This window comes from Phasianus colchicus, chromosome 9, assembly GCF_987193195.1.
Source record: "Phasianus colchicus chromosome 9, bPhaCol1.hap1.1, whole genome shotgun sequence".
NCBI classification, from domain to species: domain Eukaryota; kingdom Metazoa; phylum Chordata; class Aves; order Galliformes; family Phasianidae; genus Phasianus; species Phasianus colchicus.
Window position 1 is genome coordinate 22712165 of NC_143444.1, and position 12379 is coordinate 22724543.

General features: G+C 52.0%; 1 protein-coding gene across 14 annotated transcripts in view; it reads left to right on the forward strand.

The window, feature by feature from the left end:
• PTPRF (protein tyrosine phosphatase receptor type F) overlaps window positions 1-10683 on the forward strand; it is a 342933-nt gene extending 332250 nt beyond the window's left edge. For all 14 annotated transcript variants that reach the window (XM_090146539.1, XM_090146537.1, XM_090146542.1 and 11 more), the window contains 9 exons: window positions 1239-1358; window positions 1770-1924; window positions 3173-3458; window positions 4903-5081; window positions 7286-7412; window positions 7594-7719; window positions 8211-8365; window positions 8763-8898; window positions 9018-10683. In XM_090146539.1, the coding sequence (XP_090002665.1) occupies window positions 1239-1358; window positions 1770-1924; window positions 3173-3458; window positions 4903-5081; window positions 7286-7412; window positions 7594-7719; window positions 8211-8365; window positions 8763-8898; window positions 9018-9086 (1353 nt within the window). In that variant the 3' untranslated portion in view covers window positions 9087-10683. The remainder of the gene's footprint in view (window positions 1-1238; window positions 1359-1769; window positions 1925-3172; window positions 3459-4902; window positions 5082-7285; window positions 7413-7593; window positions 7720-8210; window positions 8366-8762; window positions 8899-9017) is intronic.
• Window positions 10684-12379: the final 1696 nt, after the last annotated feature.

The following is a 12379-nucleotide window of genomic DNA, read 5'->3' on the forward strand; positions in this document are numbered from 1 at the left end:
TCCCTCTGAGCCTGGGCTGTATTGCTTCTGCAGCCAGAGCGCAGAACCCCACCCTGCTTAAAGCACATTCAATTAAAAAGCAGAAGTTCATTGATTTCTAATTAAGCCAGTTGTTTCCCTTCCCACACATTCCCCTGTAAACACGCTTAGCTAATAATGAAGTTTACTACTCCTTGACAAGCACAGATGACCTTCCATTCACTCCTCTCAGGGCAGGCAGCCATCCTCAGTGCGGTGCATGCGGGTGGGAATGGAGCCCTCCTGCCTGCAGCGGGGTGCTGCACTCTGTGGGAGGGAGCTCAGGGCACCAAATTACATTAGGGAGCTCGGGAAAGGAGACCGCAGAGCTGGAGAAGCACTTTGCAAATGCTGAGCTGTGAATAGTGAAGGAGGAGGAGGGCATCAGCAGGTGAACAGGGAAAGAGTCACGGAGAGATGAAGGAGCGGGAGGGCGCATCCTTGAGAGTGTGTTAGGGCTCTGTGCCAATAGGAACTGGGAACAGCAGCTCTGGCTGCAGGGTGGGGAGGAGGAGAGGAAGGATACTGCAGAGCAGAGGGAGCAGCAGTGTGGTGGGACCCTGCCGCCTGCAGGAGGGGATTGAGTGATGGTTTTGCCACAGTCTGCATCTTCTCATAGAGGGAGGACAAGCTGTGTGTGTGTCTGAGCTTGCATCTGTGCCTTGCCGCAAAGCAGTTTCTGTGCACCTGGGAGATGGAGGTGTCAGGGTGTGCTCCAGCTACCAGGAAGACAGGCTGCCATTGCTCAGGGATGCTGAAGGCACTCGGGTGAGGATCCAGGCTGCATCTCCATCACTCCAGCTGTCAATTGAGCATAGACTTCCCCTGGGAAACCACTGCACACCCAGCTGTGTGCCAGCAGCTCTTCCTGCCGCTGCAGCTGCCACTTCCCCAGGCAGGGGATGCTGCATGCACAGCCTCAGAGGCTCCCACCTTCCCAAAGAGGAGGCGAAAGGAGAAATGACAGCAGGCACAAGTCACTGCTGCATTCTGTCTTCATTGTCGGCCCCCTGCACTGTTTCCCACCAGAGAAAAGTCCCCTCTTTGAGTATAAATCTGGTGAAAAGGAGCCAAAGGTGTGCTGCCTCTCTGCCAGGGACTGGGGCACTCCAGGAGGAAATCTGAGTGTTTGGGACCAGCCGGACAGTACCTCTCTTCTACCTTCACCCTTCCCTGTTTCTCACCCAGTGGCCAGACATTGACCTTTTCTCTTCTCTCAGGTGAAGTGTGACCAGTACTGGCCAAGCCGGGGTACGGAAACCTACGGGATGATCCAGGTCACACTGCTGGACACTGTTGAGCTGGCAACCTACACAGTCCGAACCTTTGCCCTGTACAAGGTATGGCACTGGCAGGGGCTGCGAGATGTGGCACAACACCAGGCACAGCCCCAGGTGGAGGCAGGTGCTCAAACCTCATCGGTGTCTGGAAACCCCCGGGGGCAGCGCCAGCAGCAGTGTGTCACAGCAGTGCAAACAGGCTTTGCAGCTCTGGGGACCCACTCACACCCCAGGAAGGCATCTGGTCCCCAGCCCTTGCCCAGCTAGTCTTGCTCCGTTGCTGCACAGATCACTCATGCTGCTGGCATGAGTGGGGCAGCCTCTGCAGCCCGGGGAGTCGTGGCACAGGGGAACGTGCTGCAACCCCTCTGTGCCTGGTTCACATTGGGTTGTGGCTGTGCAGGCACATCAGTGTGTACCCCTCCTAGGATGAAACTGTCTTCACACAACACTTCTCTTTGTCCTCAACAGAACGGCTCCAGCGAGAAGCGAGAGCTGCGGCAGTTCCAGTTCATGGCGTGGCCTGATCACGGGGTCCCAGAGTATCCCACCCCGATCCTCGCTTTCCTGCGGCGGGTCAAGGCCTGCAACCCACCTGATGCTGGGCCTATGGTTGTCCACTGCAGGTAGGACAGTGCATTCACAAAGCTACACCTGGGATCTACCCATTTCTGCAGGAGCTGTGACCTGTCCAGCTAAAAGTGGCATCTCCTGCTCCAGCAGGAAGGTTTCACAGCAGTGTGACCTGCACTGTGTGCTTGGGAGGGGAACAGCTCAGCAATTAGAAGCAGCCATGCAATGGTGAAGTTTGTATTGCTACTGCTACTTCAGGCAAAACAGTACTGCTGTACGGTCTCAGAACACACCTTTCCTGCAAAAAATGCAAGCAGTTTAAAAATGAAGTGTTCTGAGCCCAGTATAAGTAGGTGGTACCATTCAGAAGCACATCACTGACAGACTTGCATACAGTGACCTGTGCCAACATTCACATACAGTATTTACAGTCAAGCCCTCTAGCAGGGTAGAAAGAGAGCTTCTTAAGAGAAAATATTAGTCTGCTAAGGCTCGGCATTCCATCCAGGCAAGATTTATCTCTACCAGCCAAGTGGAGACTATTACTGAACAAACCACTCCATCATTGCTGTTCCGGTGTACGCCTTATCAGCAGTACTTAATGCTCTCCTTTCATGCTCTGTTTCAGATGGGAGTGGGGTATAATTAACACACAAACAAGCTGTATTAAAGCCCTGTTAAGGATCTGATTTGCACCATAAATGAGGAAATGTCTGGCTCCATACCTCTGCCCATGTTTACAAATCACAACAGCATGTCTTGTTTTTGGGGTGCTCTATGGGTGAGCAGTTTTGAGGTTGCTGCTGCCCTTACAGTAGATGCAGAGAAGCGCCCAGTTTTTGAGCAGAGAGCTCAGCATAGAAATGCATAAACTCACCTTTCTGCTTTCCCCTCCAGGTCTGACTGTCCTTGTTTTATAGCTTAAGAAACAGTCACCCAGGTTAGGAAACAAGCAGGCTTGAGATTTATGGGCTTCCCTGGTGCTGGAGCCCAGCTTGGACTTCAAGTTTTCCAACTCCATGCACACATATGTTGTTGCTCTCCTGGCTGTTAAACACATTTCTCCTTCCATCATTCCACCAGCAGCATCCTTTGTGCTCCTTCTGGCCAAGGGCACAGCAGAAGGGCTGTGGAGCCTCTCACGCCTTCCCATGCCACACTCACTCCTCCTGTCACCTCTTGTTGGGGCTCAGCTCATTAGCCTGCACTGTAGGGCCAGAAGCTCTGCTAAATGAGAACAGAGCTTGCCCAGCATCCATAGGACCCAGCATCATCTCAGGCCGCGTGCTTTGTTCCCGCAGCGCTGGCGTGGGCCGAACTGGTTGCTTCATTGTCATCGATGCCATGCTGGAGAGGATGAAGCATGAGAAGACCGTGGACATCTACGGGCACGTGACGTGCATGCGCTCGCAGCGCAACTACATGGTGCAGACAGAGGACCAGTACATCTTCATCCATGAGGCCCTGCTGGAGGCAGCCACGTGCGGCAATACCGAGGTGCCTGCACGCAACCTCTTCGCTCACATCCAGAAACTGACCCAGGTGCCTCCAGGAGAGAGCGTCACTGCGATGGAGCTGGAATTCAAGGTTGGTGACAGCCCCATTGTAGCTTCCCCAGGACCATGTCCCTGCCCTCACAGCCTCACCAAAACACTCGTCCAGGGGCTGGGAGATCGGAGATGTGGCTCATTACAGGCACTTATTCTTCTGTGTGTTTCTAAACCAGGTACGCAGTGATTTTAAAGTACATTTGAATTGTAAAGCTGGTGTCGGCCACGGTCCCCCCTGGATTGGCAGCTTCTGGGGAGAATATAAAAGGCAGATGGATGCACAGTTCTCAGCAGCATGTTCTGCTCTAGGTTCACTGTGCAGCGGGAGCTGCATCTGAAATCAGATGCAGATCGTGTTAGTGATAATTGATGTTACTGTGAACAACTTGTCTGGAAACAGCTCCAATTTAAATATGTGAGACATTTATAGCCTCATTTCTTCAATGCTGAGCTCTGTTATTTTTTAACCACCTAGACACCAAGCTTCAGTGTTTAGAATTGGTGAAGTGGAGTTTTAAAACTTCTTTTTAAGAAGCCGTGCCCAAGTTTTGCTATCTGTATTTGAAACTGCCTGCTGCAAATATTTATTGCAGCCTTGGAGGAGGAAATGAGCCTTGGTAAGCGCCCATGTTCTCAGGTGACGTACATTAGTCCAGTGAACTCATGCAGGAGAATATGGTTCATGCAGGGAGGTAGCAGACCATGCAGGCTTTGAAATGAACTGCAGCAATACAGCTTCACCCTGGGAATTCCTACCAAATTACAGAGGAGCAAGAGAGGCAAAATACTGACTTTCTGCATAAATTAGGAAAAGCTGATCAGCTCTGTTCTGGGGGTCTGCATCACTTCCCAAAGAGGACCTTTTCCTCTTGCAGTGAGCCAAGGGCCAGCTGCTGCCACACACAGAGAGAAGGGTGGCTCTGGGGCTGCTGGGGAGTCTTGGGAAGAGGAAGAAAAAGGAGAAAAAAAGACTTCTGTTTGAACGTTTCTGCCAGCACATCTAAATAATACATTTACCATGACTCCAATTTACATGGCTCAAAGAGAACCATAAAATGTCTCGCAGTAACCCAGAATAGATCTTCTTTGCCTGAATACATCACAGTTCTCACATTTTTCTTGGGTTCTTCTGGGGTGAGAAGTAAATAATGGGATGCTGCTGGAAGATAGAAAGCCTTCCTTTCCTGATGCCACCAAGTGCGTGTCCCTGCTTCATATCCTGGTCCTTTGTGGGTCAGAGAGCTGGGGTGGATCTCAGCTCCACTGTGTGCATCTTCAGGTATGCACCAGTGAATTACCGTCAGTGCTCACTGGAAGGGAACTGCTACTGCTGGAAGGATCTGGTCCCCAAGGGATGGCCTCAGTGAGAGGAGGGACCATGGATACATGCCTGGAGTTCCTGCTTTCCCGCTGCCAGGGTCCCAGTTTTAGCCCAACTGCTGTGTGCCCAGCAGGGTCTGACTTCTTTCCTCCTATTTCAGCTGCTGGCCAACTCTAAAGCACATACCTCACGTTTCATCAGTGCCAACCTCCCATGCAACAAATTCAAGAACCGCCTCGTGAACATCATGCCATACGAGCTGACGAGAGTCTGCCTGCAGCCCATCCGGGGTGTCGAGGGCTCTGATTACATCAATGCCAGCTTCATCGATGGGTACAGGTAAGGGCCACTTAGGGCACCTGGGCTGAGCTGCCTGCCCCTCTTTGCCAAGGATTGATCCTAGCTGGAAGCAATCTAGGGACATTTTGCTGCATTTTATCTCTGTCTGTCCTTGCAGACGCTTCATGCATATAGTTATAATGCGTGAAGACTGCTAGTGAGTGAGAGCTGCCAGGCTTGTTTGTATTGCTATAGACAGATGTCCACATGGCTCAGGCATGAGCCTGTGCTGGTTGCTGCGGTAGTTACAGGACCTTCTGGTAGCATCTCTTGGCATGTATTTTATTTCTGCAGCATGTAATGCAAATCTGCAGCCCTTTGCTAGCAAACAGAGGTAGCAGTGTGCTTGCACTGTGTGGCTGATCTGTGCAGGAGCCCAGGGCTCATTCACCCAGTCTTGACTCTAGGGAGTCTGGATCCTCAGACAGGGCTGATGTTGGACGCTGGGGAGCATATCACCGGGTTCTGCTCCCCAGGATCCCTTTTAGAAAGCACAAACTGAGATCTGGCAGGGCAATAATAATTACAGCTGGTATCACTTTCTCAAATGCTAAGTGCCAGGAGAATGCAGGAAGACAGCCCAGTGGCCATGTCTCCTTCCCAGCAAGTCCTCAGATGATAATCCAGGCAAAATCCCAGTGACACGCTTCCAGGACTCCCTCCTGCTACTCTGCAGCATTGCTGTAGGCTCATCCAGCACAGCAGTGAATAATGCAGTGATGGATGAGGCCTGGTCTCCCTCCAGTGTGACTTTGCCCAAATGCTGCCTGTGGGCTGGTGATCTCCCAGGAGCAACAAGCAGGGCCAAGGGAACAGATGTCAGGTGTCTGGCAGCCGCTGTGCCACAGCTGATTAGGAGTGATGCTAACTTTGACACTCTGTGGTGCCATGCAGAGGGATGCCAGCACAGCAGGTGGTGCCATTTCATGTGCTACCTACCCCATCCCTAAAGAGCAGTGTTAGCTCTTCCTGTTCCTTTCATTTGAACAGGGCAGTCTTCCTTAGAGTTAACTAAAGAGATCAGTTGGCCGAAGGTCCTGCAGACATCCCTGATACTGCATCTTTATTAGCTCTTTTGTTTCAACATGCACCCCCACTCCCTGCTTTTTATGACGCCATATAAATCCACCTTGAGGCAGCCCCTGTCTTCACCCTGCACATTACAGCTATCCTGCTGCTCATTAACTTGGAGCGCTGGCAGGGAGCTGAGGCACATGGTGGGCAGATGCTGCCCCTCATCCCACAGGCTCCGGCACCCTGTAGTGGTGCAGCTGGCCCAGGGACCTGCTGCTGTGCAGCCACATAGGCAGCACAGCATGCCAGGCTGGGCAAACCAAAGAGCCAGCATGTCAGAGCTGACCCTTCTCAGGATCACCAGATCCTTTAAACTGCCCTGGCTGTGCCCCACTCACTGTTCTCCCGGCTTCAACGCAATGCTGTGACATTCTTTGGGGCTGCAGTGGCTGTGCCATTTGCTGGCACTGGGCACAGTGTGGCAGGGAAATGGGCAGGAGGCTCACAGGGAAAGCAGCTGTTTGGGGCAGGCACTACTGGCAAGTGCCCAAACCTCATTTTGGTAGGGATGTTGCCTCATCCTTAAGACTGGCTGGAAAGCAATCAGTGCTGCTTTGTTCCATCAGCACAAAGCTGTGTGGCTAAAGCTGCAGTGTGTGTGATCCTAATAGCTGCAGAAATGAGCCATGAGGGGTTGGGAGAGCAGGACAGAGCGTGGTCAGCTTTCACTGGGGATGGGGTAGTAACACAGGACACAAGTACTGCCTTCATGCAGGGTGCTTTGCAAGATACTCTCTTGGAACAGCAGACAACTTTGGAAGCCTCTAAAAAGGTTGCAAAATGGTACTGGTTTCCACACTGCCCTAATTACTAGCTGGTGTGTGTGATCAAGCTGACCTGATTCATTTACTCTGTGCCTTCCTATGCAGCGGGAGGAGAGCTGGGTGCTGCAGTCAGTCACCTGGGAGGGACCAGCAGCTTTTCTGGATCCTGTGCCTGGAGCTGCCTATTGCATGTGTGAGGAGCTCCCAACAGACACAGGCTGGGCAGGCTTATCCTTCCCGTGGTACTTATGGCCAGTCCTGGAGATACATCTCTTAGTCTCCTGCAGCTGCACTGTCAGCCCTGCAGCACAGGGCCATGCCTCCAGCTCTGCCAGGGCTGCTCTGAGCACCATCTGTTTGTTGCAGGCAGCAAAAGGCCTACATTGCCACACAGGGACCACTGGCTGAGACCACAGAGGATTTCTGGCGAATGCTATGGGAGCACAACTCCACCATCGTGGTGATGTTGACAAAGCTGCGTGAGATGGGCCGGGTATGAATCCTGCGTGGGGGAGAAAGGGGTGTGGGTGTCACTTCAGTCTGTCCCCAGCACCGGCTGCTCCAGGCCACCCTCCTGGGGTGTCCTGTGGCCCTGTGTTCCCACCGCCCAGGAAGTGGGAGGGAGGAGCAGCAGTGTGTCAGTGCTAACATCTCACCATGCTCCTTACCCACAGGAGAAGTGCCATCAGTACTGGCCCGCAGAGCGCTCTGCCCGTTACCAGTACTTCGTGGTTGACCCCATGGCAGAGTACAACATGCCACAGTACATCCTCCGGGAGTTCAAAGTCACAGATGCCAGGGTGAGTGTCCCTTCTGGCTTCCTGTCTCCTATGCTTCTGCCAGCCCTGGGCAATGAGGGGAGCAAGCAGCAGCTCCAGGAGGGACCAGAAAGCAAGGAGCTGCCTAGCACTGCAGCAGGAGGAGCCACTGCTCACACCTGCCGCTGCTCTTACCGCAAGTTCCTTCCTTGCCAGCTGTGTTGGCTCCTGTGAACAGCTCATTGATCTCTATCGGCACCAGACCCTGCCTTGCCAGCACAGCACATATAGGTCAGGGTTTAACATGGGATCCCCTAGAGCTGAGCCCAAAATGGGAGCAGAATGTTGAACTACAAGGTCCTGAAAACCTGGTGAGGGGTGCGAGATGTGCCTGGGCTCACCATGGTCCATGCACACTCACCTAGCCTGAACCAGGGGTCGGGGAGCAGGTCACCAGAACAAAGGGGAGCAAAGCAAGCACATCCCACTGTCCCCTTACCTATGGTTTCCATGTAACAACCCTGTCCCTGCAGGACGGCCAGTCACGGACCATCCGCCAGTTCCAGTTCACAGACTGGCCTGAGCAGGGAGTGCCAAAGACAGGAGAGGGCTTCATCGACTTCATCGGGCAGGTGCACAAGACCAAGGAGCAGTTCGGGCAGGACGGGCCCATCACGGTGCACTGCAGGTGAGTGGGTGCAGCAGAGAACTCCTGGAGATAACTCCTTCCTTGCTGAACCTGGCAGCTGCACGCTGCAAGAGGCAAGCAGGGGATGAGGAGGTGATATCCCTGGATGTCATTGACAGCATTTCTGCCACATGAGATGAAGGCAGCGCCCTGCTGCTTCTGATGTGAAGTTCCTTAGAAGAATCCTTGGTCAGGGCATGGTGCTTGATCCAGAAAGACAGAATCTGTGGTCCCCCATGGGGCTGAGAGTGCACTTCTGGTTGGCAGTGTCTCTGTAGCCTCTCTTGGCCCTACTTGGCTGGGCATACTGGCACTGCTCCAAGGAACCAGTGCGGGGTGGGCAGCTCTCACTGAGGCTGGCAGGTTTCTAACTGCATCTCCTGCTCCCTCTGCACAGCGCTGGGGTCGGGCGCACAGGCGTGTTCATCACACTGAGCATCGTGCTGGAGAGGATGCGCTACGAGGGGGTGGTGGACATGTTCCAGACGGTGAAGACTTTGCGGACACAGCGGCCGGCCATGGTGCAGACAGAGGTGAGTGCCCTGCTGCCCAGAGTGGTGGGAGATCCGTGGGAAAAGGGAGGGGAGCCAGCATCTCGGGATGACGTTCCTGCATCCCCACCTCTCACGCTTCTCTCCTCGTTGCCTTGCAGGACCAGTACCAGCTGTGCTACAGAGCGGCACTGGAGTATCTCGGCAGCTTTGACCACTATGCAACGTAACTAGTGCTTTCCTCCAGTCGCGGTGGGGATGTCTAGGAGTGGAGACGGGTCCCTCTGAGCCAGAGCCGCCCATTCCTCAGTCCTTCTGTACAGACCGAGGTGCTGCCCAGGCAGCAGACCTCCATGCCAACCAGTTCTGACCACGGCATTTAGGAACTTCGCCCCAGCGCCAAACGAGGGAATCCAACTCCAAAAGCATTTCCAGTCTCTGGCTGCATTTCTGCTCATATGCATCTCTCGCCCTCTCTCACGCGACTGCATTTCACAGCGAGGCTTTAGGTGGGTGGAATGGGATCTTTTTTTTTTAAACATGTAAAATAGTTACTAGTGGTTTTTATAATCTCCTCTCTTTTTATTTTTTATTTTTTTGCAAGTCTTAATGTTTTGCTGAGGCAGAACTGGACCCGCCAAACTTCTGGGAGTTGGGTGTGTTTGTTTGTTTTTTTTTAATTTCCTTTTGCTTTAACATTTTTTACTGCCCTATGTTTATTTCAGCCCAGTCACTGCTGGTTCTGCCCATTTTAGTGCAGCTTCCTTGGTAATTTGCAGCAGCTGGCTTGTGGTTCCTGCCCGGCTCCATTCCCCTTAGGCTGCTTTTTAATTCTCTGTAGAATATGAAATTTCATGGAACTGGACCTAAGCTACCAATTATTTTTTTAGCCTTTCCCTTCCCCCATTAATTCCTGAGTAGGTTTGGGAGGGCATGTAGGGTCGCTGGAGAGGCGGTCCCATTTGTCAGCTGGAAACTGTTCAGTCCTACTACAGTGCGTGTTAAACCAATCCAGTGACCGCGTGTATTGGCAGATCCCGATATGACGTGAGTTGTCGTCACCTTGTTTGTGAGAGACCCGAAATCCTGAGCTCCTGGCCTGGGAGCCTCTTTTTGTGTCTCGCTGGGAAGGGGGCAGGAGAAGCGAGCAGGTCCCACACTTCCCCAGGGATGGGCTATAGAAGCGAGACACGGCCCTTTCTGTTAGTCCTGCGGTTCTGTGCGTGCAAGCGCCATCCTGTCACCTCTCACCAATGAAGTGCATTGGAGCATTTTACAAGGAGCACAACCCCAGCTGTTCCCAGAGCAGAGCCAAGCAGGCTCTCTTTGGAGGCAGGGTATTGCAGGGAAGGGAAGGGGAGCACACATGGCTTCAGAGGTTGGGTGTTTCTATAATTTCTGCTATCCTGCAAATGTTAAAAGTCATTAGAATATTGTACTTTCCTCTACTTCAGGACGTTCTAATGAACCAATGTGGCAAGACTACTGGACTTAATTTAATGGTACTATATATTAATACTCCTTATTATATCACGCTTGCACTAAAGACAGAGTGAGCAGCCCTCTTTCGAGTGCATTGAGTTATGAATAAAGGTGGTGGAAGGGTATCTAATTGTATTATCACATGTATTCCGAATGTTAAGAATCCAAGCTACGTTGAAATCAGCAATCCAGGGTTGGTAATATTGGAGGACACATTCATTTTTACCTTGTGGATGCATAGTGCTGTAGGGGTCACTGTTGTATACAGTCTGTTTTCTATTTGTTAATAAAAAAAAAAAATCTACAGCATCATTGCATAATTCTTGATGTTAATAAATTTGAATAATCGGGTTTCATACAAGCTGGCTTTGCTGTCTGTTTCTTCAGCAATGAGCAGAAGCGATAAGAGTCCCTCTGTGATGCACAGGCACACTCCCCAGCCTGGTGCCACAGAGGCCCTTTCCACAGGTACATTGCAGCCATGGGTGCCCCGCACTTCACACAGGGCCCCTGTGCCAGCAGAGTGCTTGGGGACCTTCTGTGACAACGCCGCACTAATGCCATTTTGCAGTACTGAGCACACTTGCATATGCAAAGTACTGCTGAGCAGCGAAACCACTGCTTGGCCCCTGCCTGCAGAGCAGCAGTGGAGTACGCTCAGGTGTGAAACCACTTCAGCTATGCTTTGTGTGGCTGTGCTTGCTCTAAATATGACCGTCAGCCAACATTTCCCCCTTGCCCACCTGGTGCAAACGCAACGCTTCCTCCAGGGGTGACCTAAGGCTGGTGGAGCCCTCCCCTCCCTCTGCTGTGGAGCAGCTCCACTTGAGGATGTGGATCTGAGGTCAAAGCAAACCCTTGTCCTTGTGATGCAAAGCACATGCACAGGTGTGTGTGTGCACAGGCACACATCAGCACCACTGGCATTGGGGAGCTTTGCTTTGTTTTGCTGCCAAGGCCCAGGATGGCCGTGCTACGTGGCTGAGCACACACCTGCTCACCTGTTGGGTGTATTTGGGAAGAAAGACAGTATGCTAACAGTTGCATTTTAGAAAGTCAGCCAGTTGGAAAGCTGGTAGCAAGCACCCACCTGTGCTGCAGCAAGAATGCTTTGGCTGTGCCTCTGAACTACAGCTGATGATGCTTTCGCCACACTATTGTGCTGCTCTCTGAGCACTGACTGAGCAATGCCACATGCACAACGTGAACCATTGGTCCATGGATGGTTTCCAATGCTGCTACTGCTGTCACTGGAAACACCAGCTGCCAGGAAACCTCTATAAGTGCACATGTATTCCGCAAGAACATTTGGGGCTCCTCTCCCCTTTTGACAGCTTGTTCTTAGTCCAAACCCTTCACAACCAACCTAGGAAAAACACATTGGCACAGAACGCTCCCAATTCACCTGCACTGCAGGCTCCACTTCTCTGCTTGCCACATGTGAGGTGTCTTTTTGGCAGGCAGTACTGATGGCATGGGTAGAAAGAGAAGCAACAAAGAATCATGTCTCAGCATGAACTGCACTGGGAACAAACACAGCAGTTTGAAAGCACTTACTCTTTTAGCACTTACTTCCATTTATCTCAGTATATCTCACAAAAAAAGGGGGAAAAATAAATGACTATAATCGCATACCCCTGACAGACAATGACGCCCACCCTCAGCCCAGCACAATGGCTATTGCTGTACTCCAGGCAGACGAGCCATGCTGTCCGTGCCCAGCTGCATTTTTCTGCTTTCCCTGGCCAAAAAGAATTTAATCTGGCTGTTAGAATTGTCCCATTTTCTTCAGTACCAGTTTGAGGTCACTCCCTCTCTCTGATAACAACCTGACTTCACCATGCTTCAAACCTTGAGAGAGTTGACCCAAGATGCTGCAGTAAGGAGGCATTTGGCCTCCTTCTTTTGGAACCTCTCCTACAGACTGATCACATTTGCACTGAGCAGTGGATCTGGATAGTTAGTGCTGCTGTATTGGGGTTTTTATCCTAGTGAAAATTTTCCATTCCTTACTTTTAGCAGGTAGCCCTAATGCCCCCTC